This window comes from Leguminivora glycinivorella, chromosome 18 (genome assembly GCF_023078275.1).
Source record: "Leguminivora glycinivorella isolate SPB_JAAS2020 chromosome 18, LegGlyc_1.1, whole genome shotgun sequence".
In the NCBI taxonomy this organism is placed as follows: domain Eukaryota; kingdom Metazoa; phylum Arthropoda; class Insecta; order Lepidoptera; family Tortricidae; genus Leguminivora; species Leguminivora glycinivorella.
The window spans coordinates 18,485,690-18,513,293 of record NC_062988.1 but is presented as its reverse complement, the minus strand read 5'-3'; the positions used below and the strand labels follow the sequence as shown (position 1 = coordinate 18,513,293).

General features: G+C 40.3%; 1 protein-coding gene across 1 annotated transcript; it reads right to left on the bottom strand.

Annotated features, from left to right (window-relative positions):
- Nucleotides 1–764: 764 nt before the first annotated feature.
- LOC125235807 (pre-mRNA cleavage complex 2 protein Pcf11) lies at nt 765–27,196 on the bottom strand. The gene is given in 23 exon segments (XM_048142396.1): nt 765–965; nt 1,717–1,880; nt 2,652–2,787; nt 3,804–3,908; nt 5,079–5,231; nt 5,747–5,973; nt 8,439–8,665; nt 9,476–9,591; nt 10,082–10,308; nt 10,800–10,989; nt 10,992–11,281; nt 11,284–11,677; nt 11,680–12,338; nt 12,775–12,959; nt 13,472–13,616; nt 17,767–18,326; nt 18,368–18,537; nt 19,133–19,243; nt 24,526–24,696; nt 25,144–25,320; nt 25,732–25,857; nt 26,642–26,852; nt 26,950–27,196. Coding segments are annotated over 22 exon segments (4,887 nt in total). The 5' UTR covers nt 26,795–26,852; nt 26,950–27,196.
- Nucleotides 27,197–27,604: the final 408 nt, after the last annotated feature.

Sequence of the window (27,604 nt, the reverse complement as noted above, 5' to 3'; positions counted from 1 at the left end):
AATCACTACTCATTTCGTGCACACATTAGTACAAAAGTAAATTCCGTTGCAACTTCTATATAGTATGACTCTAACCGTGAAGTAATCCGGTCCCTATTTAAATTCTACATGCATATATACAAAATAGGAGTGGAACAAAGTAGTTAGTTACCACTAAATTATTACATAATAATACCGACAATGTTTTATGAATGTGAAAGTATACACATTTTACTTCCTAAACTTATTCACAAATTGATTTTGAAATTTTACGTTCGTTATTAAACGAATCAGTTTTTAAGATTAATTTACTTTAGAATTTATACATTAACTGTACATAATATGAAGCCAAATAATTTAGAATTTAAAGTCCAATTGTCAAGTTTTAGTTCAACGAAATCAAAGTCTAAATAAATTAGTTTTTATTAATTCCTGGGACAACACAAATTCCCTCATAACGTTTCTACCATCAAATAAAGCTCAGAAACAAAATACCAAAGTCTATTCCTAACCGTTCGAAGTATACACAAAAGTCACAGTCACTCGTAGATGATCAAATTCACTTCCATTTGAAACGTAACCACTTTACGCGCACAGCAAACGGTATCATATTTCGCACTCGATAGTTCACTTTCGTTTAACACTTTCGGAACCGAGAATCCGCCGGGTACGCACTCGTGAAGTTTTCTCAGATGCCGTATAAGAAAATTACGATCGGTTTCTGACGAAGTGCGCCACTTTTTGTTCAGGGGCGAACGTGTTGAGCGTTTTCCACGCAACTCGCATCACATGATGGAGCAGAGGCCGGAGAGCTCGGTTCCCCGCACGACGGGGGGTTGGCGGGCGAGCGCGACGGCCCGGAGCGCGGGCTTGAGCGTGAAGGCCAGCTCCGGCTCCTCGCCCGGCGGCGGCGGCTCGTCGTCGCTGTCCGCGCGCGGAGGGGAGCGCGCGCGCGCGGGCGCGGGCGCGGCGCTGGCCGCTGCCGGCTGTGGGGAGAAATGGATATTAGTTCAGAGTTCTTGGTACGTTAAACTAGAACGAAATACTCATAAATCTTAGTGACCGCTCTCAAAAGTCAGTGATTTTTAATTTTATAGATGGAAAGGAATGGACGATATTTTCAATGTCGCCTTTTGGATCGCGTCTCACTGGCTTCCTTAACCGTGATGATTACTTGATTAACTATGGGTCCCTAATAGGTATTAATCTGCATAATAAATAAATGGCTTTCCGCTATATTTGCCTAATCTATACATATGTGTGGTGACCTGAACTAAACTTACGCACATCGATATTAATTGTAATAGACGCAGTCAAACAGTAGACGTGACCGATTTGGCATTGTCATCAATAGATATTAAACACGACGAGACAAAGCACACCCGAGATTACTAAAACCGACCTTGTCTCATCTATAAGTTTGAAAACACCTTTGCAGTAAGTCCTAGTATTTACACAGAATATATAATAGTACAAATACAGAAGGCTCATTTCTTTCATATGCACAACATGCCGCCATTCTAAATTCTTAGCTTCAGTAACAAACGGCTCGCACGTCAACAGCCGACATTGAATTCTATTGCGCCGCGCGAAGGTCGTCACCACTGAATCCACAAACTCGCGGCCGCTGGCATGTTCTTGTAACGCGACGATAGAATCGCGGAGTGAGCCGCCCCTGGTGTTTATTTAAAAACCATACAAATGGCATTCTCTATTATCGAGTTGTCTGTAAATTACCTTGGCTATGGGAGCGCTAATGTTGATCCTGATGGGCGCGGGTGGTGGTGCGGCGGGCGCGAGGAGCTCGGCGTTGCCGTCCAGCGACGACAGCACGCCGGGCCGCGACGTGTCGGGCGCGGCGCGGATGGCCTGCTCCTCGGCTGTTATTATTGGCTCGTCATCTGGAAATTAAATGTTGATCAATTCAAATTCTGTATCAGCTACCATAAAAAATACTATGGTTTCCCCTAATAAATAACATAACTGTAAAATTACTAATCACAAATTATAATACTGACCAAAAATTATGTTTTTATTTTTAAAAAATCCTCAAGCTGTAGCTTGGCAAGAAGATCCCTTTTTAACCCCCGACGCAAAAACGAAGGGGTGTTATAAGTTTGACGTGTCTGTCTGTCTGTCCGTCTGTCTGTCTGTCTGTCTGTTTGTCTGTCTGTGTGTGTGTCTGTCTGTGGCATCGTAGCTCCCGAACGGATGAACCGATTTAGATTTAGTCTTTTTTGTCTGAAAGCTGAGTTAGTCGGGAGTGTTCTTAGCCATGTTTCATGAAAATCGGCCTACTATGTCGCAGTCGGGGGTTTTTTCAAAATTTTAATTTTGTGGTTAGGTTATTTATCAATATGTGTGAGAAAATGAGATGACTCGACGATGTTGCCACTTCTTAATTTCTACTCTTTTGCCAGGCTGTGCTTAATCCCAATATTCATATTAATTTATTTCGTAAATGCACAGATACATTACACGTCAACAGTTACAGTTCATATATACAAATTCAAAATTTGGAATAATAATTAAATTTTTAAATTATATTAAGAAATCACACAATAATAAAATAATAAGAATAACAATTGGATACGTAATTACATTAATATTTAAATGACACAAAATTCTTGTACATCGTAGAATAAAATTGTAATAGACTAAACGCAACATACCCGGATCGACAGGTTCCTGCTTGATCTTGATGTTCTCGTAGTCGATCTTGGCCTGCTCGTCGCGCTGCAGCCGCTCCGCGCTCGTCTCATCGTCGGTGTCGTAATCTTCCACCACCACTTCTGGTACTGGCTCCGCCTGAAAAAAGTACGTATTATTATGACAATGAATTTCTTCTTCTTCATAAATTTTGTCCCATTTATTTAGGGCCTTCCTTGTTCCCTTCTTCCATTGTCCACGGTTTAATGCAGCTTTGCGTCACTCATCCCTTGCTCTTTAGGTTTTTCTCCGTCGTTAACTATTAGGCAAGTGGTGGATCACGTCGTATCGTACAATAAAATAAAAACGTATTATGAGCATGCTCAATTGGCTACTTGCCCCCTATTCAAATCAGCTTCTTTTTAAGAACTGTCAACGAATTTGAAAGACTTGCTAATGTGGAGTTTGTATGAAATCGAGTTGAATGACGTCACGGTCAACTTAGTTACTTTATATATTTCTTCCTAACTTATTAAATTTATAGAAATTGGATTTAAAAATAACCTCTCGATATTTTTTAATTATTTATAAAATAGTTTATTTTAACTACAATCAAGTTCCCTTGATTATAAAATAAAAGATATAGGGTTCCTTAAAAATCACGCGTCATGAGACTCGTGAGTTTCGTACGATGTACACACGGACAAACTATTTGGAACACTACTTTACTGTGGCTTCGGACGCCTTCAATATCAGTGTGCGTAGCCGAATGCACAAACGCTCACGATAATATCTCTTTCGTAGCTATCTATCTCTATCGTATATGCGTATTGGGTATTGGCGCAACAGAGCCGGACTACCTTTCTGCGGCGTTTCGATTTCGTGTCGCGTCGCAGAAATGCCATTCGGCTAAGGTGTGAATGCGCTTTGTCGATCCTAACACAAATAGGTACCTATTAACAGTATCCTACACCGGGGCAAACGACGCAACGGAGCCACGCTGTTACGTCATCGCCCAAATCAATTTGTTTAGTCGTAAACTTTATTGTTTTTTTTTTTCTTTTTCATGTTCCTATTTACTGTTTTTTTTTGTTTTAATTTAAGTTTCATGACGCATTGGATTTATCTGTAATGTCAATGAAATATGTTTTCAAATAAATAAATAAATAAATTACCTTGAAGACCACGTCGTCCTCGTCTCCATCTTCGACCTCCTCGGGCGCTTCTTCCTCTTTGGGCGCCTCGGCCGCGGGCTCCGGAGTGTCGTCCAGGTCATCGATCTACAACATTGCGGTTTTAAAGCTCAGATGTCCATTGCTTCCATTTATCAAACGATCTGTCATTTTTAGGGTCATAGCACCAAGTACCCTTCTTACTACAACTACTCTTAATAGCAATAAGCAAAAATATTTTTTTCGTTACTGTTAAATATAAGATCTAAAATGCGAGGAAACGATATTAAACTCTATCCTCCAACGACCGAATATCCTACCTGCAGTACTTATTCAATTCGATCACATCCAAATCATATCAAATTGTAACGTTTTCTTGCCAAATTTTTAAAAGAAATAAAATAAACTCTACCCTCTGCACTATATGTTAAAATTTCACTGGCAAATATTATACATACAGTACCGGTCAAAAATTTAAGTTCACTCCTTGTTTTCAGTACAATTGACTGCTTTAGAGAGATAGTTTTTTGTAGTTCAGACATCAAAATTTGTTTCGTAAACAATTTATATTTTTTTAACATCTGTTTCCCTCAAATCTTATAGGCTAAATAATTATTTGGCCTATATTATCTGGCTAAAACTGTGTTTCGTGTAAAGATGTGTCTCAATTAATGGCAAAGACAAGGCCATAAATATAACTAGCATTTTGCCGTCATGTTTATTAGATTTTAGTGAAAGAAAGGTACGTGAATTGTGTCTAACTAGTAAAACAAATCTCCACAAAACAATAAATATAAGTTGAAAACATATTTCGACTACCAAACCGAAGATAATTATCGTACAAAAGCACTCATTTGTACCGAAATCAAAGGGTGAACTCAAACTTTTGACCGGTACTGTACATATAATCACGCCTGTATCCCACAAAGGGGTAGGCAGAGCACATGAACTAAGTTTCAGTGCCACTCTTGACAAAAAGGGATTGAAAGGAATCCAAATTGTGACATTACAGTGACAGATTGCCAGCCTCTCGCCTACGCCAGAATTTAACCCATAACCACAGTCGACTTCTACGACACCCACGGGAAGAAAGGGGGTGGTGAAATTCTTAACCCGTCACCACACGGGGCAAATATTAGATTTTTCATTTACATGGTTGTGCCTTAGGAAAGCTTGTTGATTTGCGGGATATAACATAATAAGAACATAATATAGTTGAAATAATTTGGATTTTTCATTTCTAAGATGATGCATGATACTTTAAAACTTTTAACTCACCTCGACAGGTTTGTCGTTGTCGACAACCTCGACGACGGACTCGTTGTCCGAGTTGTCTATGGTCTCGTCGACGTCCCTGATCTCGATGGCTGCCTCCATCTTTTCCTCCTCAGGAGTTTCCTCTTTGGGCGGCTCTTCCTTTGTGAGTGACGCCTGTGAATAGTGAATATTATAGTATGGCGAATCGTTGTATAATGAATATTTCAGTTTAACTGTGTTATGAATGAAGTATCGAACATTAAGATTTTATGGTCTTATAAAAAAAGGAAAACTAGATGAATGTAAACAGTGACGTCAGACGACAGAATATTTAAAAATACTAACATTAATTTTATTGTAACTACTCATTAACATACACACAATCACGCTTGTATCCCATAAAGGGGTAGGAAGACACATGAAACAATTCAAATTTCTGCGCCGCTGTTGGCAAATAAGGGTTTGATTGAAATAAAACTAAAACTGATTGAATTGAAAATAAACCTAGTTTGAAACAATTTGTTAGTATAGTTTATGAAATTGTCTAGTAAGTTGTTGACGGAATGTTATTGCTAAAAACAGGGCGAAATTGAATGGAAAATGTGACTCATCGAGACCTCGCAAAGCTCAGGCAATCTCTGTTTGCATCTGATTTATAATGATTTTCTAATTCAAGGAAATAAACTCACCTTGTAATCCTCGAGGCACAGCGGGTGGTAGTTGTTGTCCTCGTGGCGCACCGAGTTCCTGAGATGCCACTCCTCCTGGTCCTCGTTGTAGAACTGTAAGAAGGCGTCCCCGCAGAGAGCACACGACGCCCGCGCCGGCGCCCCGGCCGCGACAGACGGCGCTTCCACTTCGGCCACCGGGGGTTCGACGCCGGCCTCGGCGCCACCCGTCTCGAACCAACTCTTTTCTGTAAACAGACGTTATGTTTAGCTTTCATAGTAGTTTTGTGGGATCGGAATTTACCTTAGTTTGTATTTTTGTAATAATCTTGTGTAATTTCCGTAGTTAAGTAATTCGGCGCAACAAATAATGTATCAAAATTTCAGTATACATTTCAATTTAATTACTCGCGGACAGACCGACCTTTTTATTATATAGATAGCCTCCCGCAGGCGCAGTCGGTTCTTATGGTATCTAGGATACCGTTGTTGACTTTTTTCCATGTCAAACAGATAGATACATATAATTTTCTTCTCGATGTTTATAATCTCATTTCTCCTTCTATAATATTTTGTTGATGTGTAGTAAATAATAAACCGCGCTTCATTCAAGATATTCAGTGCATATTATTTACCCTACCGCATCTGCAGTTTCATAAAATATCCTCAATCTTATATTTATTGTTATCCTCGTAAGACCCTTAATTAATTTTTCCGATTTTAATATTGAAACTTGAGTAGTTTCATGTGCTCTGCCTACCCCTTCATGGAATACAGGCGTGATTGTATGTATGTATGTATGTAATATTGAAACTTTATTTTATGACTGCTTCCCATCAGGCGGCTCGCCTGCTCGCTTGCTGCCTATTTCATAAAAAAATCTATAAGAAAAACTCGAATATAATTTTCTTACAAGTACGCCGGGGAGGAAAATCGAGAAAAAGGTGGATAGACTGTGTGAAACGTGCATGAAACGAATGCAAGTGAAAGATGAGATGACGTCCGATAGAGATACCTAGGGAAGAAAGAGACATTCTGCGCCGACCCCAAGTAATTCGGATAAGGGCAGGCGAATGATAATGACAAGTACGCGAGAATTACGAGGATATAACTCTTTACTTTTTAAGATTACCTTTAAACATCCCTTTTTCGGTTTGAATACTCTCAAACGACCTACCGACTGCGCCAGTACTAAATATAGGACTCAGGCAAATTGTGTAAAAAGTCCTTTAATTTAAAGTGATACACATTAATACTGACTACTTATTGACATGTGTTAATACAAATCACAGACCAACCCCTATAGACATCTATTACAAGACGACTCGCTGTGGCCAGCCTTCCTAGTATTTGCACTGATATAAGCGCGGGCGCTCGCCGTGCCCGATCAGTATCGACCAAGTAACAGACCCGAAAGCAGCGCGTGTTTTTCGCACAAAAAAATTGGAAAAGGGTATTTTGATGCCTTAAAGATGTCCACCTGTAGTGTGAAATGGTGTGGAAAGGTAACAAGAAGCTCAAATTTAAAAACAGACGGCATTACATTCCACAAATAAGTCATATTTATAATTTATTCAGAGCCGGCATAGGTCAACTTACATTGGCCACTTACGCGTCAGTAGAGGGACAGTCATACTTCTGTCCCTTTTCATCTGGCGCGACTGCCCGCCGTCCTTGAAACGGCCAATCACAGCGCGCTTAACACATTCCCCGCCCGCTCCTCGCACCCCAAACACTGGTGACTCGTATCGCGAACCAAATATACAAGACTGCCACTCTATAGGAGGTTCTCTGTGATACAAATGAAGCGCCTCGTGCTGCACCAAATCTCCAAATAGTAATGCAACAGTGTTATGAATGCGTACTCCTTGCCAAGTTCCGTTATCTATAATAAACGACGTTGACTAGTATCGAACACGGACATAGATTAGTCTAAGTACAGTTAATAGTACAAATAAAAAACGCTCACTGTCAACGGACCGCACGCGAGCAGCCGACATTGAGTTCTACTGCGCAGCGCTATGGTTGCCAAACTGTATGGGTCGGTACAAAAGAAACGCGGAGTGAGCGTCCCTGCCCTGGTGCGTCCGATATCTTACCTCTCTCCTCCAAATCCTCAAGTTCCTCATACTGCACCCAGTCAGTCAGGTCAGGTCATAATGCCAGTGCCTTGAATGAGGCCTGCTTGCCGAATCTCTTTTACTTCTGTTTTTAACCCCCGACGCAAAAACGACGAGGTGTTATAAGTTTGACGTGTCTGTCTGTCTGTCTGTAGCATCGTAGCTCCCAAACGGATGAACCGATTTAGATTTCTTTTTTTTTTTGTCTGAAAGCTGAGTTAGTCGGGAGTGTTCTTAGCCATGTTTCATGAAAATCGGTCTACATTGTCGCGGTCGGAGGTTTTTTCAAAATTTTAATTTTTGTCTGAAGTGCCAGTCGAGATGCTAAGTACAAGTGACAGACAGTGTGTCAGATATCTCTTTCTCTCCTATTCTGTCTCAAGTGCCAGTCAAGACACTACAAATAAACAAGATTTGTTCTATTTTACTGTACCTCTTTCTTCCAAATCCTCAAGTTCCTCATACTGCACCCAGTCAGCAAGGTCATAATGCCAGTGCCTTGAATGTGCCCTCCTGGCTGAGTCTCTCTCTCTCCTGTTCTGCCTGAAGTGCCAGTCAAGATCCTACAAGTGACAGATATTGTGAGATCTTACCTCTCTCCTCCAAATCCTCAAGTTCCTCATACTGCACCCAGTCAGCAAGGTCATAATGCCAGTGCCTTGAATGTGCCCTCCTGGCTGAGTCTCTCTCTCTCCTGTTCTGCCTGAAGTGCCAGTCGAGATGCTGCGAGTAGCGGACGGTGTGCTCGGGCGGGAAGCGAGCGCCGCAGCCGCTGCACTGCATGCCGCCGTACAGTTTCGCTACGAGGGCTGGTTGTTTTCTAAAGAACAAACAAAAATAAATTATAATAATTATTTCATAACAGAAGACAAATCACCAAACAAGTTTTACAGCAATTTACAAACTACATCCACAGCGCAGGCTCCGTCAAAGTATGTTATACGTGAAAAACTTAAGAAAGTCACTTGTTGTATGTGTGAGTGACGTGTTCGAATAGAGAACACATATTTAAAATTAGTAACACAAACAAAACAAACGCCTATTCGAACACGTCACTCACACATACAACAGGTGACTTTCTTAAGTTTTTCACCTATACCTTATGTCAAATGAGTCACTAATACAATAAATTTTAATACCCTAAATAATTATTCAGCCGTGTATCTCTCTCTCGTCCACAAAATTAAAATATTTGAACCTCAGTTTTGACACTTTGGACAATTTGAAATTTGACATACTTTTTTGACGGAGTTATGAAGGGTCTTTTGCAAAAAAATAGACATGTTTTTTTAATACTACGTCGTCAGTGGCAAACAAGCATACGGTCCGCCTGATGGAAAGCGGTCACCGTAACCCATGCACGCCTGCAACTCAAGGAGTGTCACATGCGCATTGCCAACCCATTAGAAACCTGTACACTCCCTTTTGCTGTGTTAAGTACACAGCAAAAAGGAGTGTACAAGTTCCAAGGAGGATTCGGGTTGCCGACGACTCAAAGGACAATAGACGAAAACAAATTAGTTCCGTAGGTCCTTCCGTCACCAGCACACCGCACCCTCGTTGAGCTCTGGCAGCCTGACTCACCGGCAGGAACACAACACTATGAGTATAATATAAAAATAGAACTCACTGTCTCAAAGTCTCCGGCCTGGTCAAATCCACTCTATGAATAACATTCTTATCCTCCCTCGGCTTAACTTTCTCCTCCACCCGCGGTTCTTCCTTCTCCTTCGTCTCCTCTTTAACCTACAACAAACAAAACAAAAATGTTCAAACACAATCCAAGAAATCAATCAAAAAAATCTGAAATAGGTGATTTATTAAGGGTTGACATTGATAAGATATTTATTTTTGTTTCTCTCTTAGCCGGGCAGCAATGCACCCTTTGCTCGGTAGATGGACGGTAAAATAACCTTTTTTTTTGAAGTGTGCTGCGGGAATTTAGTGTTGGACTCTATCCTATCCTCGTTATGTATTTGACGCCGGAATGTCCCGAATGTTCCCCCGTGGACGGTAAAATAACATGGAATTGGCAGAATACTTATACAATTCTAGCCTCGTGGCGCCCAAATCGCCCAATGTACTTTCTAAAGTGCATAATGGTTTCAATGAAATTTTAACTTTCATGTAAACAAATAAAATATAATTCACCGCGATGTAGAAATTGGTACGGATGGTACGGTACAGCGACATCTAGCGGGATTTTCTTACACTTTACTATACTAGTTGTACAAACCTCCTGCGACTTTATGATCCCCGTGGCTACCAACTTGGCGAACAGGTCGTCAATGTTGCCAAGTATGGGGAAGGCGGGCTTCTGTTCAGCGGTGGGGGTGGGGGTGGGTGTCTCCAGGCCGGGGATGGTGTGGGGGCGGTTGAAGAGCGGCTCGGCGGAGGTGTAGTCGGAGGCCGAGGCGGGCGCCATGCTCGACGGCATGAGGCTGGCTAGCATGTCGAGGCCGCCTGGGGAAAATACACGATTAGGAGTTTCTAACAAAAATAATGGTTAAGTTCAATGCATTATTATATGAATTTCTGTTAGAATTTCAGTAAAATTATTTCGCTTAAAGTATAAGGACTCTTCTGCCATTGAAAGTCACAATGGTCACAAATATACTGTACGCAAGTTTCAAGAAATACATTAATAAATGGAAGGGTAAATCCGCCTTGGCTGAAACTATTTCTCAATAAAGAGCGTGCATGAACGGTAGGGAATAGCACAAAAGCCTCATGTTTATTGGCTAAGAGCACAAGTTAAAATATTCTATTTAGGGCTTAAAACGCTCAGTTATTGGCGTTATCGATCGTGTCAGTAACGATTATGCACCGGATTGATAAAATATAACCTTTACTAGCAAAACAACACAATCAGTTCAGTGAGTTTTCGTGAATGAAACAATGAAAAATAAGTTTGAGAGACAACCATAGTCAATTTCTAAATAAAGATGACTCACCTTGGTTAGACATTTCATTCTCGGGACTGGGCGTCTTATTGGGCCTCGGCGGTTCCGGATCCGTCTCCATCTTCTCCACCCTCGCCGGCGCCCACTTCAGCCGCCTCCGAGCCTGCATGCCGGGCGGCGGGTTGTGTCCCGGCCGCACGTGGCGCGGCAGCACCGAGAACCTGATGAAATGCTTCTCGTTCCCTATGAAATAGGCCGCGGCAACCCGCCAAACTCCACTTGGAACGGCTGCTCATTGATTAACACCGTTCTGAACGCGTCGACAAACCGTATAGTAAAGAATTGGTTGTTAATACTGAACTTTTGCACTTTAGCGTCTAAGAATACGGGGCACATCTGCGTAGCGTCCACTATTAAGTTTATCTTCCCGCCTACGAGATCAGTGCGCTTTAGTTTTCCTATATCTACTTGAGGTAGCGGGCCTTCGAGGTGGATGAGTCTGGGTTTTCCGTCGATTATGACCCGAGCGGCGCGCCGCCGAAGAAACACTCGTGCCATCTTCCGTTTATGAATAGTTCTCTCGTCGGAGCTCCAAATCTGATGTCAAACACTTGATCATCGATCTCAACTTGTTTGTAATCGTCGTTGAAGTTTAGGACTATAGAATCTTTATTGTCGAACGTGACTCGTCTGCTTCCAGGAAGGAATTTAATTTCTCGTGGGTCATCCCAATCCATCATGATAATAGCGGTCTCTCCATAGAACCTGATCTCTCGAGGGATTCCATCGATTTGGATAGTCTTCACCGGATCTCGGTCGACGTATTCCAAAGCTTGTATATTGGACGGCGGGATGATGACGCCGGGAGCGCCGAGCGGCGGTGGGGTGCAGGCTCGCTCGTAAGGTTCAGCGGGCACTCGCCCTGGAAGTTGCCCATTTGAGGGGTGGGGAGTTGCATCTGCGGCGCGGGGAAAGGTAGGCGCGACTCGAAGGGTACTCGAGGCGCTCGCTTATCGAATTTTCCTCTGAAGAAGGGCGGGACGACGCCTCTGGGCCTCCTCGCGAACTCGTCCCCTCGGGGCCGGAAGGGTCCACGCCACGCGGGCTGCGGGCCGGGGCCGGCGAACATCGGCATCATGGGCGGGCGCGGGAGCAGCCCTGGTGAGGGTCCGTCCATCATCCTCATGTCGGAATCTTGCATGAACTTCATTTCTGGCGGTCCGTCCGGCTCGACGAAAGGACCCGGTATTACCCTCTCATCGATATCCCCGAAGTTATTCCCTTTCGGTGACGATTTTGGACTTGGGACTTTATTGTTTTCTACGGCGTGTAATTTTCTTTTGGAAATCTCAAGGGATTCCCTCTGTTTCGCTTCCTTAAGCTTGAGCTTCTCATTGAGCTGTAGAACTTGGAACATGAGTGTGTTGTACTGATTCTTGTCTAGTTTGCCGTCGCTGAACTGTTCTTTGGCTTGGTTCATGATGATGGAGATGGTTTTCTTGTGGTCTTCGCAGTCGAATTCCTCTGAGTTTTCAAGTCTTAAGTCTACGTCTTCTGAGCTGATTGTTCGCCGCCTCTCTTTTTCTACACCTAGAATTAAGAAAACAAATTAATAAATGTCACATTGTCGACTTTTAAAACAACTATCGAACGAATGATTGAAGTAGAACTGTAACAGTGAAACTTAACTAGCCAAGTGGACCTATCTTTGAAATATGCATGTATGTAGTTACATGTTTAAACAATAGTCCATACAAGGATAAAATGTAACAAATGCTTACTTGACGATTCTGAGACAGTCCTTCTTAGGGGAGACGAGAGTAAGTCTCTTTAGAAGACACTAGTTATAATTCAGCTTTCAAACAAAAAAAAAACTAAATCGAAATCCGTTCATCCATTCGGGACCTACGATGCCACGGACAGACACACATACAGACAGACAGACAAACAGGCAGACAGACAGACACGTCATACTTATAACACCCCGTCGTTTTTGCGTCGAGGGTTAAAAATACAGATTACTTACTTGGTGATTTGCTGAACAGGAACGGTCTTCCCAATCTATCTTTTCCCTTCGTAGCTTCTGCCAGCTTCGCCCTGACCAGATCCAGTTTCGAAGGAGTTTTCTTGGTCTCCTCCTTCTCTTTAACCTCATTCCAGTCTTTTTTGGGGGAGACGTGGGGGGAATCTTGGTGAAGACTCCGCTGTCCGCTTTGGGGGAGGCGGCGGTTTCTTCAACTTGGGGTAGTTGGCGGAGATCCACATCCTCGTTGCCGAATAGTCTGGTGGAAGAAAACAGATCAGGACGGGCTATGGTATGTCTTCAAATAGATGCTTAATCGCTCATATTATTACAGTTATATACCCTTACCCTTTTGATACGATTACTCTTTTGATAACTTGTTCATACTTTTTTACCAGTGCTCTGATCACTGATGGTGAATTCATCCAAAAGTAATGTTGTGTTGATAAAATAGCACTAAATGGCATAAATGGGCCCAAATAAATAAATCTCTTAGAACAAATTTAGCAAAGCAAAATAAAAAAAAAAATTGACCGCAGACTCGAACTCGCAGCTCTGGGACAGCCTGTTTTTTTTTTCAACTTTGAACCATGAAAGAGAAGAGTAGTTTTCAAAGCTCATATTTATGACGGCTACGAAGAGACTGTTGATATGTAGGTACCTATGTTACCAGGACCTCCAAGTGAAAACGAATATATACCTGTCAAACTTATCAATCTTGTTCTTCTTAGGCTTTCCCTCTAGCAGTTCCGTGGACGATCGCTTAACCGCCACGGGGGCCGCCTTGGTTTCCTGTACCGTCGGCAACACGCGCAGGTCAACGTCCTTGCTCTCGGCTGCGTCATCTGCAAATTTGACTGTATTGTTATGTAGGGTCGACATTTGAATGCCTTTGCCTGCTTACCGGCGACGCGGTGGTTTTGTCCCGGCGGTCACAATCGATATTTTGATTTTGTGCCCTTTTTGGAGCATGAGAAGGTTTGCTTTAACTGATAGTAACATTTTTATAAAAATTTAATACTGGTACACATTTATAGAGGTATTTAAATGTATTACTAAAATTCTCTTTCTCTATTTAGTGCTGGTAAAATAATTGTAACTGATATAATCAGTACTGCTCAAGACATTATTAAATACAACAACTGTTTGCCAGTTTCAAAGCATTTCAGTTTAATTTTGAAGACAATTCAAGATTTAGATTAGTGAAAACAAGTTATTTATATTAAATCTAATTCTAATGCCAATTAAATCAGCACTATAAAAATTCTACATTTGCTCTACCTAATATAATTTTTAACCCTTGAAGACCCGCCGGCTCCCCAGGGAGCCAGCTTAAAAAATTAAATTAAATCTTAACTAATTTGGGCATAATTAAAAAATGGTTGTTCCTATATGACGTATGGGTTTCGAAAGGTTAAGCTTTCGTATGCGGCCTGTAAATTTTGATCATTGAAATGGTGACCTTGAGTAAAATTTTGTTGTAAACTTTCTCCCAGGGCCCACTATTCTACTATAGGTTTTTCCAAAAAATACAAATAATTAAGTTTTGATAATTCATTTAAACATAAATGATTCACGACCATCGATCTAATTTGAGCCTTACGTGAAATCCTTAAAGTTGATAATCTAATGACAGTGTTGTCGATAAATCCTAAGTTCTATGTTTGGAAAACGGTTAATTTAAGTAAATAGTTTTGTTCTGTTTACTCATTGATGATTATAGAGAAAAACAATTTGTTTTTTGAAAAAAATACTCCACTTCTTCGTCATAGTGTATATCACTCTTTGAGAAAAACAACTCTACACCTTAGATAAAGTAATTTTTGGGAAAAATTACCACATCTAAGATATAAATGCATTTTTCCTAGAATGATCTTATCTATGATATGTTTATATGCATTTATGCCGTTTTAAAACTATTGTGTATTTTTACTAACACCAAAATCCTAACTAGTCTACTTCTGAGGCTAACATAACGAGTAGGTACATATTATGTTAAAATTCTCAAATACATATTCTTTTTACAGTGTTATTAACTTATTATCGTTGTATGTATTCATTCTAGTTACTTGCAACCTCTCTCAAAATGATGAAATTAAGCTGACAAAATTAACTACAGTAGACCGCCATGAATTAAAAAAAAAGAAAACCAGCAGATACTGGAAATATATGCAGGATCAATAATTGAGGAATATATTTTAAAAAGAGCTTATTTCTCTATGAACATCGTATAAAAATAAGCTCTTTTGAAGAGATATTCATCCAATGTAAATCATATCAGCCAGAATATTAAATGAGAGAAAAATAATAATCAACTCTGGAGGGAAAACACCTTAAAACCCTAAGACTGATTGACAGATTCATCAAGGCAGAGCCGAAGCTAGACATTCTAGAAAGTTGAAATTTACACAATAGGTTGCATCTATGAAGTGTACAAGAGATAATAAGTGATTAAAAAAAAACCCCAAGGGGGTTAAAAAGGGGATGAAATATTTAATTTTATTACGAATTGAATCAGCTAGGTGATAGAAAATAGTGTTTTTTTAACGGAAAACTTATCCTATTCAATTCCTTGGCGAGATAAGCAAACTAAAAAATATTTGTAATGCAGTTTGGTTTCTATTTAAAAATAAATAAATATTTCCATTCGGTAAAATTACCTAGTTCAAAAGCAATATCCCTCCAGAGCCCATTTCTCCACCCTGTACTTTCCGAATCAAACTCTCTTTATACAAGCACTTTCTTAAAATGTACAAAATTTAACGCCAAATTAGCAAAAATGTATGTTACTACGTCAGTGGCAGCATACGGGCAGCCTTCGCCGTTGCCTATGGACGCCTGCAACATCGGATGAGCTAGGGTGTTACTACAATAGATCGATGGCGGCAATATATCGTAGAAATTATTGGTCGATAATTTCTCACCCAACACTCACACTCACGAGACTTACTTCGAAAAGCCCTTAAAAAATGTAGTTTAAATATATTAACATTTTAAAAAAGTGTGTCTAAAGAGAGTTTGCTTTTTGAGAAAGCAGACATCACAGAAAAGTGAAAGTATGCTTTCCGAAAAAGCGCGCGAGATCTTTACTTAGTGCACAGTGGGAAAAATATATCCCAACCAAGTCAACAGTAATACGAAAAAAGATTTAGGAAATATGGACGGTGATTCTCCTCAGTGAAGGTACTTGCTTTGATGACTCTTCGCCATATACTTACCAGGAATCTCAGCCCATGGGAGCAATTTCTTAGATTTTTATTTAAAATATTAAGATAGTACTTAGGCTACAACGCGGCACGCTGTTTTAAATAAGTGGTATGCCTCGCATAAAAATCCTAACTATTTGATGTATTTTTTTTGTGAAATTCGTGAAAAAGTATTAACTAAATATTATCTTGGTTGTCTGTGAAGATATAATCAACCATTCAGATAAATATGCATTATACTGCCAATTGAATTTAATAATTACTCATGCCTACCGATGTGGTGCGAAAAGAATTGCCTTCGTATTGTTAAGCCGCGTATCGACTGCGCGCGGCAAACCATCGAACATTGGCTCGCGCGGCGGCCGCGCAATATGGGGACGGGTCTGCCTCGCGCGGCAGCTTGAACATTGGCGCGCTCGAACGTGCCGCGCGGCGAACCAGTTCGTGTCGGTTTTTGGTGGCGCGGCAAAGGAGCGTCAGTGTGTTGTGCGTGCGCAATTGGGACGGACCTAAATGAATGTTTGGTCACGGATCGCCTGCCGCGCGCCGCTGCCGCGCTATATGAAAATGTTGAGCTTTAAATTGGCTCGCGCACCAAAACGCAGGTTTGGCGCGGTCGAACATGGCTCGCGCGGCAGCCGCCCGCAGTCGATACGCGGCTTTACGGAAACGTACGAACGAGTCATGCTATTTCAGTCCGTCTCAGTACAAGATGTACTGACATTAACTGAACTAGCGTGACAAATACGAACGTTTCCGGAAAAATACGAAAGAAACCCTATTCGCACTACACCTGTATATTCATGCACTGAAACTCCACTTCCCTTCATGTCAAATATGGACCGTACATCTGGCTCGTCTAATTCGTCATTACGACGTTTAACATTTTACTTAATCTATGAACTTTTACGAAGTCTCACCACGCTAAAATTATAGCACTTTCACAAGCAAATTAAGAAAATTAAATTCTGCCCGCATATCCTTCCCCATGCACAAATATAAATTATCAATTTTACAGTGCTGTTTTGTGCTTTTCAGCCCTTAGTTGAGACTATCCAGTGTAGCACATAAAATAAATTATCTTTAACTTTACATATCGTACTTACTATGAGTTACTACATAAATTGTAACTCTAATTAAGGATCCTATGCATTTTAAATATGGACTAGCATCAGTTCGTAAGTTGCGTACTGTTCGTGGTTTGAAGATAATTGGTTAATATGAATCCAAGAATTTGTGCATAATTTCAGTACATTCTGGAATGCAGATGCTTTTTGTGTGATACGTAGCTTCTACTTATCCAATGGCGATGTTCAAACCACATAGCGTCGCAGTCGGCCCAACATCCACGTAGCCACGGGTCCCCTCTTCCAAGCGAAATATGTCCATCTTGTCCACACAACTCCAAAAGATCTTCATCCCAGCACAATGGTCACTCATTTTTTAGTCCCTAATTGTACACTCATTAAGAGAGGTTGCAAGTACTGAACGCCCCATTTTGTTAGTTACATTAGCGTAAAACCCATTAGTTCCCCGTGTAGTGTCGTGCATTCGAAACGGTGAAATTCATGTGTACAGTGCATTATAAAAACATCTCAACGTCACACCTAAAGCTGACTTTTAAAATCGAACTTAAAACTATCGCAGGCTTATATTAAAGGGTACGCTATTCGTAAAACACGTAATATGAATACTCCAAGAGTTGAAAAATCTTTTATTTGCACACTTGTCCCGCTTATAACTATGATCACAGTGTCCACTCGCAATCGGTTAACATGGGATATCTTACTTGTGTCGCGGGGCTCTGCGGGCGCGGGCTCGGCGCTGGGCGAGCGCGCGCGCGGACGGTACCGCTCGGGGTGGTAGTTCTTGAGCTCCTTGAACGCGACCACCTCCGGCTCCTCCGGTTCCGGCTTCTCCTTCTTCTCCTTCTTGTTTTTAGGTTTTTTCTCGGGCGAGGAGCTCGCCGAGCTCTCCTTGCTGCTTCCGCTCTCGCGCTTTTTCTTTTTCTCGAGGCGCACCGCGTTTCTCTCCCGCTTCTCGTCCTTGTCCCTGTTGTCCCGTTTGATTTTGGGGATCGGGGGGAGTTTGCTGATCTTTTTCGCGTCGGCGATCTGGAGCTTGTCGATGTCCATCTCTGGATATTTGTCTTCGGGTTTGTCTTCGTCCTTGGGTTCATGTTTGCGCTCGCGGCGCGCCTCGCGGGCGGCGCGGCGGCGGAGCTCGTCGTCGCGGCGCGCCTCGAGCCGCAGCTGCTTGTCCCGCCTCTCCGTCCGTTTGTCGAGGCGGGGGTCGCGGCGCGCGGCGTCGGGGCGCACGTCGATGGTGATGACGTTCTTGCGCTTGGTGACGGCGCGCTCGAGGGGTTTGATGTCGAACACGTTAGGCGCTATGGGCGCGGGCAGTGTGACCGGTGCGGGTGCGGGTGCAGTGCAACGGGCACAGCGGGCGCCGGTTGTGGTTGGTGGTGGCGGCGCGCGAGGCGCGGGTCGCGGCGCGCGGAGGCGAGCGCGGCGCTGACGGGCGCGATGCGCGCGCCGGAGGGCGCCTTGTTCACGGGCTGCAACAGAACATCCACGTCACCCGTCTGTCCACCACCACATCGTCCAAATGATAAATCATACTACTCATATAAAACCTAAAACCGGTGTCTTCAAAATTTTAGTTTACACTGATGCATTGCACATTTTATTCGAAACGTGGTCAAAAGCTGTCTGCTCGACGTGAACGATGAACGACACTCAAAATCCTTAAATATGAATATGAAAATGAATGAATGAAATATAAGAAACAAAGTGATGTTCGTCGATTGTACTCTGGAACTTTCTAGTAACATAGTTCGATACTAATAGATCTCAAACTCAATGCCAATCATGCACGTCATCATAAACCTTGTCAAATAGCACGAAGGTTAATTACTACACTGTTGATGCGTGCATCGAGTAGCTTAGCACAACTAGCGCTCTCGCGCGCGAGTCCGTGCTTTTAGTCGCGCTAGATGTATAGACTCGCACGCAAGAACGAGAGCTACGCTACCCCGTCAATTGTCTTTGGCGATCTAAAACTTAAAAATAAACTTAACTCAGTTTGTCGGACAGAAAGGTGTACTGAAATTCACAATTAGCACCTACTTCAATGTATAAAATTAAACTCACCGGGCCCAAGCGCTGCTTGACAGAGACCAGCGGAGCCTCGGGTACCGGCGCCATGACGGGGTTCACGAGCGCGACTGGCATGTTCGGCACCACCGGGGGGATCGCTGGCATCTGTGTACAAAAAACAAGACTGTTAGCATGGGCGGAATTATAAACAACTAGCTTTTGCCCGCGGCTTCGCTCGCGTTAGAAAGAGACAAAATGTAGTCTGTCACTCTCCATCCCTTCAACTATCTCCACTTAAAAACTCACGTCATTTCGTCGCTCCGTTTTTCCGTGAAAGACGGACAAACTATCAGACACACACACTTTCCCATTTATAATATTAGTATGGACAGGGGCGGCTCACTCCGCGATTCTATCGCCGCGCTACAAGTACATCCTGGCGGCCGCGAGTTCGCGGCCTAATCAGGGGTGGCACGCGTTCTCACGGAATGCACGTTCGCACTTTCCGTTGTTACTTTACGTCGCGAGTTTTTTAAAGGTTTATATGCGATGTCCGCGTGTCGAATGGCGAATAATACTTAGTTAAATAGACATTTAGTTAAATAGACATCATGAATAAAATAAATACCATGGGACATTTTTACGCAGATCTACTACTAATTAAGTCCCACGAAAAAGTTCAATAAGGTTTGTAATGCTGGAACTTGAACAAAAATATATAAATACAGTATATACCTAGAAAGTGCCCAAGACTTTAATATAATAGTATAACATTTTGTGTGAGTATTAATTCGTTTTAATCCGTAGGTAACCCTATCGCCGGACGTCGCGCACGTGCGGCTCGTTTCTTTGTAAGAATTTTGTAGGTATTTAAAAAGGCGGCATTTCGTAAACATCAAAGCAGTGGGCCTTCTGTACTTGTACTATTATATATTCTGTGGTATGGATTGAAAGTAGGAGCTTAGCCAAGACGACGAACGTTGATAGAAAATTTAGAAAATATAAATTTAAATATTATATCAAAACTTTATCCGCTAATGAACCGAAACATGTTTTCGCGCACAAAGGGTTCCGTAGCAGCAAATATAATAAACTTATTATGTCAATTATCTCAAAAACTATAAGAGATACTTTGATCAAACCAAAAAAAAATATCAATAGATAACTATACCATTTGTAAACCTTCTTGCACCAGGCCCTCATTTTACTCTCGCATTTAACTTTGCACAAACATTTCGTACAGAATGTAGTGCGAAACGCTTTTCCTTTGTATTTTTCCGGAAACGCAAACGTTCGTATTTGTCATGCTAGTTCAGACAGTGACAACACGTCTTGTGCTGAGACTTAGGCTTGTGCCGTTTCGTTCGTTGATCGGAGCGCTCCGATCTCATTCAATCGCTCCCACGAACTAGTTCGCTCTTTTAGGTTTTTTGCTCATTTAGTTCAGCCAGACCAGCGACCACTGCGGTCGGAAAGATCAGAACGAATGGGACCCAATAGTGACAAAATGATACGAATAGTCCACAGATAGTAACATTCCGGGTCGAAAGGTTGTAAGTAACCGAAGTTTAATATGAAAACTTGATGATTTTGTGTTGCTCTGCTAAGTCTAGATACTTAGCTCTCGCTCTCAGTCGGCGCAGTCACACTCTCGTTCTCGATGCTCGCCGATCCTATACTGAACTAAATGAGCAAAGACCGCTTCTCAGAGCACGGATTCCTATATAGATAGACAACGATTCAGTTCATTTCGGTCATTAATGGGATTTTATTCCTAACAGTTCATAGTTCGTGAACGACGCTAGCCTACTGAGACTGACTGAAATAGCAGCATGACACGATCAAAACGTAAAAATACGAAGGAAAAGCTATTCGCACTACACCTGTACATGTAAAATGCTATTTCCTGTGAATGTACAGAGGGCTACTATCAAACTCTAGCCTACTGACAGGCTAGTGTTAGCGAAATCCTCCGACATAATGTTGCACATCTTGGCAGTAACACACCTCATGGAGGGAGGTATGCACGTAGGAGTTTATGTGCACTACTATCCGTAAATCACCTATGTGACTTTTAAACCGACACTACTCTAACAATAGTTATTTGTTTTACGAAGGTTTGGCACTTTGAGTAAAACACTACATTTTTCACCACACGAACACGAATAAAATAGTAACTGTAAAACGTCAAAAATCAAATCATATTCTAACAGCTAGCTTAGGACATCATATTAAAATTTATATGAAATTACTCTTGTGGATAGTGCAATTTTACTATATTATCTGTTTTCGAAGAATGAAATGAGCGTTTACGAGTTGATATGGTGAAAAAATTATTAAGTCAGGCCACTAATAGGATTTTAAAACACAATTACCTGTACAGTCCTAGCAACAGCGAATCGCTTGCAACATTACCTTCAGAACTAGAACTATAAATCACTAGCTTTTGTCCGCGGCTTTGCTGGTATTAAATTCAAAAATTTCGAAATGCTACATACAAACTTCCACCCCCCATTGTAGGTAAAGGGGTGTTAGAAGAGACAAAAAGTAGCCTATGTCACGCTCCATCCCTTCAACTATCTGCACTTAAAAAATCACGTCCAGTCATCGTTCCGTTTTGCCGTGAAAGACGGACAAACAAACACACACACTTTCCCATTTATAATATTAGTATGGATTACAGTTGCAAGCCCTCTCATCGTTTATTATTCGTTATTTATATGTGTAAATATAAATTAGGTATAATTCGTATAATGCATCATAAAAACAAGATTGAAAAATATGATATTGACTTGCTATATTCCAGTGCATCAGCACCCATGCGTGAATGCAATGTTATTATTATCTTCATCAATATTTATCATATCATTTATTGTTCGTTATAAAAGCCTGTCTGCGGTTGGTATGAGCATTACGATTATTATACTGAATACCTATGTATTAATGCGCGTCACAAGTAAATACATATATGTATACACAATAAGATACACATTTTTTCTTTAACATTTTCAACTAATTGTCCCAAATTATATTGATTTAAAACCACACTTTCAAAAGACAAGTTTCAGTTTAAAACTTATCTACTTCACACTATAATTTTCATTCCATTATTCAGCTTCCAAGTAGAAATATTGCAATTTCCATTAAAGTAAGTTGTAATTTCATAAATACCTACAATGATTTAATAATCGATAATCATTAAGCAATAGGTATATGAAATTCGTTGTTATCGTAAAAAGTGGAAACGAATAACGATAATGTAATGTTGAAATAATGAGAGCCTTGGAAAGTGACGTACAGATCATTACTGTTATTATCTCTCAAGGTGACGCTGTTGTTTACCAAACGCGGCTAAAATATTGTCACGTTAATGTGAACATTTCGTTTCAATTTTTGTATTTCTTGTATATTGTCACAACTTGGGTATAAAAAGTAACCTTTAAGGCACTCTCTGTCCCTTCTACTATCTCTACTAAAAAATCAAGTCAATTAGTCATTCCGTTTTGCGGTGAAAGAATTACAAACAAACAGACACATTCCCATTTTTAATACCAAAAGAATGGATTATACCAACCCCAATCAGGAAAAACGAAGAATAATATGTGTTATAATATTATTTCTTCGTAAAGACTACGAAATATAATATATCTAAAGACGGCCGATCTGGTTAGAAACATGATGACATGTCAAATAAACTAAAATAAACAATTTTTTTGTAATTATTTACAAAAGTATAAGGTCCGTTCTTTACCTAGTCGGGGGGTCTAGGGATCAACGGACATATTGACAAAGAAATATACACGGTGTAACCGAATAATTTTGACAGCGTATTCCTCATCATATTGAGTAAAAAGGCATATAAACTTTTCTAGATTTTGCCTACTTTAAGAGTTATAAACATTTAAAAAAATAACAATTACTTATTAGTTCTCAGAATACATCGCTGTTTTGATGGCGAAGATGCCGTTATCGGACATAATCTAACTATAACTATCCTCATTGATAGATATCAAAAAGTAACTAGTGAAGTAGTGACACATTGTCAAAAAGTATTATTTTTTTTTACTTTAAGTGCCAGTTTTACGAATAACATTTACTTTTTATGTGAGAATACATCCAAAATATACACAGAATAAATTTGCTTGACATCACAATTATAACATTTTATCTATATTTTGCCCTCGGAAATGTGTAGTTAAAATCTTTCGATTTCCTTATACTGTTACACCGTGTATAATATTTACACAATTTATTCGTCTAAATTCATCATGTAGAATAAATGTTGTTAAATCGCCTTATGTCAAAAATAATAAACCCACTCGTGTACTACAGTTCCAAGTGCTGTGGGAGGTAAAAACCCGGTGTTGTTGATAACAGGAAAACAACAAAGTACTGTTTGAATACCGGGTATTTACACATTCTGGATTGATAAAAAAACGGGTCAGTACCGGTTTCACATCTTTAATTTTATTATAAAGATGCTTACGATCTAGTTAAACGTGGTATTTTAATCAGTATAGATCCAAAGCTATTGTATATCCTATCTTTCGAGTATACCTACAATAAACAGGTATCCATACCGTTCAGAACGTGGTATTTTAATAATCTTGGAGAAACAAAAAATGTGTTTGTTTCGTATTAATCATAGAGAACAATGAGGATTATTTTAACACTACTCCTATCCTTTTGTTGTCTAAGAGATAATATAACACAAAAGCTAAAATAACCTTGGATTTTCTTTTCAAATAGGCGATTCTAATTATGCTATTATGGCCTAAGAAACTGTGTGGAACTTAATGTTTTCGGGTAATTCTGAACACTTTCAATTTACTTTGAAAATTGGACTTTACAACAATGGAATTATGGGTGATTTCTTAACAATTTTGAATTTACCCAAATAGTTATAAGTATATTATTATACATTCCCTATTATATTTTTCTCTCTTTCCAAGAATCAATAGTAGTATAAGACTATAAGTAGTGATTGTCCTTCCAGTCTAGTGTTTACTAAACAACTAGCTAGAGTCGCTATAATAAGAGATCTCATAGCATGATAGTTCATTGTTTGATATCCTCATTAACAAATGACCATGCGATCAACTGATTAGGTGACTAACACTTTGGTTAAGCTGGGTGATCTTACTTCTAATGAAGGTTCTAATCAGCTAATGACTGAATTTAATTAATTATTTAGACTACTACTGGCATAAACGTAGGTGAATGGTCACGGACTTTAATTGTTGATCCACTTCTATGATACACTTGATACATATGTGATGATTCCAAGCAAAAAACGCACCATCATGTATTGTTTTACTTATGTATTTTCTCAATTAAAAATCTCTTGCTTCTTTTGTGCAACTAACTAGTCACACATTATATTTGCTTAATTAATAGCGCATTTTTTACTGGAAATAATCACAAACATGAGTAAAATAGCAACATACCTTAGTATTAGTAGCGGCTGCAATCTCCAGCGCCCGCCTCGTCTTCTCTAGCTCAATCTCAATCTTCTTCCTCTGCAACATGAGCAGCTCTTGCTCCTTCTTGGCGAGGATCATTTTCATCTTCTCCTCCTCCTCGGCTGAGGGGGCGCTTGTGGTAGCGGAAGCAGCAGGCTGTGGAGGAAGACGGGGATTAGAATCATGTTTTTATGTGAACATTTATGTTTGTTTATATAAAATGTTTTAGCAAATATTATTTGAAAGAAACTTATGAATGGCCAGAATAGTATGTTTGATGTTTTAGAAGGCACTTGTGTAAATATTTTGAAGTAATCATCATTTTTCCTAGTTAAAATGTTATAAGTACAAAGTGTCTGACTTGGCAAATATGAAATCATACATATTGAAAAAGCTTGATGATCAAGGTTTTTTTACTGTAAAATGAATTTGCAACCAACATAATGAATAAGGTACTAATTCTCTGTATATACTCAAAATGAGCTGAACTTGGATATGTTATCATATAAATGATATCTGAAAAGCTACTCAAATACATACATACTTTACTAAAGCTTATAACTTAACTATATCTAAATCAAAACAGAAACAACTAAAAAACACCTTTTTCAGAAAATTGGGATTTACATGGATGGTTGACTGCTGCGGCTGCGCCTGTATCGGCCACGCCGGGTCGATCAGATTCACTTTAACATCAAGCTGGTACAGCTTTGTGGCTGGGAACACATCATGCCACGTTTCTCGTAGCTTGAACATTTGTGATCTGACTTTCTCATCCACCTGCCGGAGTAAAATGTATTAGTATGTTGAATAGTTTTAGGTAAGTGGTAGTAATAAAGAAACTCAGTTCTCAATGTATGATCACAAACGAAAAAGTTGGAGTGAGTTATGTGTCATAAAAAGTATAATCTAAATTCAAGAAACTTTAATATCTAAAAAATAGTCAGATATTTGCAACACCTATATTACATGTAAATAAAATAAATTTGAAAACTTGCATGTGGTATTTTCTAATAAACATGGTATGACATGGTATGGCTTTGAAACATGTTATAACAATGTGGTAATTTTATAAGATTTATTTTAGAAGGGTATTTTATGAAGGAAGTATTTGAAAAGTTAGCCACAAATAAGACCAATTAAATAAGACATTGAGAACAGGGTTTGAATATATAGGAACAGTATAATCACCTGTTTGAAAGTCCTAGTGAACATGTTAACAATGATCTGAGAGAACTTCTGCACGTAGGCGCCGCCCACATTCTTGATGATGGAATCTACTAAATAGAGCACGGGCAGCTTGATGTCCGCTTGGACCTGTACGGAGGAAACAAACTCTAGACTACTAGGCCCGGCCCCACCTGGCAAACCAGCCGTGGTTCGTCCGAGGCCGCCTCCACTTGTCTTCAGTAGAAATTACTATCAGTTAACAGTATGGGTAGGAATAATACAAAACATTTGCTTCAAAAACCCTTTTAATATCCGGCGCGTATAAATAAATAAGGACGAACTCAGTTTTAAAAAACTTTATTTCAACATTTTATACAACTGAAATAGATCAGTTTATGAAATTGCCCAGATAATTTAAGTGGCACATAGATGGTAATATCACTATGAACAGGTATCTCCGTTGTAATGTTGAGCAATCAACTTTCAAAATTAATTGAAACAGGTTTTCACTTACAAAACATTGCAAAATTTCATATTTCGTTTCATCATTCCCAAATTTCAGTATTTTAAGCACATTAAAGTAATCTTATCTCATTTCAAACAAATTTTAACTATAGGTAGAGATGTTATCTGGCTATTGGAAACATTTTCAAGTACTATGCGGGTTTTGTGTTATCACGATAAGCGACAGTTGTACATACGCGATTCTGAACAGAGGTTAAATGACTTGTATTAATGATAATTAGTTCTGATAGTACTAATAGCAGTTGGAGATACCTGTTTTTGAGCCAGACCAGTACAAACGAGGTCGGCCGTCACATCAAAACGTAAAGCACGCCACACAGGCGTGCGTCAACGCAAGACACTTTCCCTGTCACGTGACATAATTTCCGCGAATGCCCATCGCCTAACTTTAAAAATGCAAATTCACCTTCTCCAAGTGCTTCTCCACGGTTTCAACGATAACCCCCGCGTGGTCGATGTTCTCCTCGGCCAGGATGGTCAGCATGTTGATCAGCGGCTTGCTGTTCACAGTCAGGTCGGACAGACTCGACGCGTACTCGTCCGCGATTTCCTTCGACATCTTGCTGCACGACACTTGTCGCTTTTTTCAGCATACCACAATCTTCAACCGCACATCACTGCAAAGCACAGAATACTGAATTTTAGCTCGCTATTACGTCGGTCGCGAGATTTCAATATGGCGAGATAGTTTAAGGCAACACGTAGCAAACTTACATTAACACCGATAACACGCAACGGTTGATGATAATCTGAAGTTTGAAGGCAATCACCTCACGTACGAATACGAGCACATAGTTATGAAAAACTTTGGTCACGTAGCACTATCAGTGCTTTATAAAAATAGCTGCTAACGAGACGTTCGATTCTCAGACTGGCTCGATGTACAAATACAAAATGGCGACGACAGCGCGAACCGCGATCCCTCCCTTCACCCCACTCCACCTCGCTCCTCGCACGACCAAGCACATGCGTCACCATAGAGTATATTGAATAGAATGGTGCGTCACCTCTAGGGTAGTCCGGAATCCGCACCGACATTATCGTTATCGATATTGTTATCACAAAAAACATAGTGAAAAGTCTTTTTCTCCTCACTAGCTCGGAAACACGTGTTTTGTCATTTAATACCAGGGTAGTCCGGAATCCGCACCGACATTATCGTTATCGATATTGTTATCACAAAAAACATAGTAAAAAGTCTTTTACATAATATGGTGCTTTTTCCGCACTACTGCGCATAAAGTAATACATTACTTGTCATGTCGAAACTTCAAAGGTCCATATGCCATATGTACTGTAAAATTTCGTACGACACACGTGCAAAGACGGAATTCGTAACGTTTAATTTTCGCCACTCGTTTCGAATTTC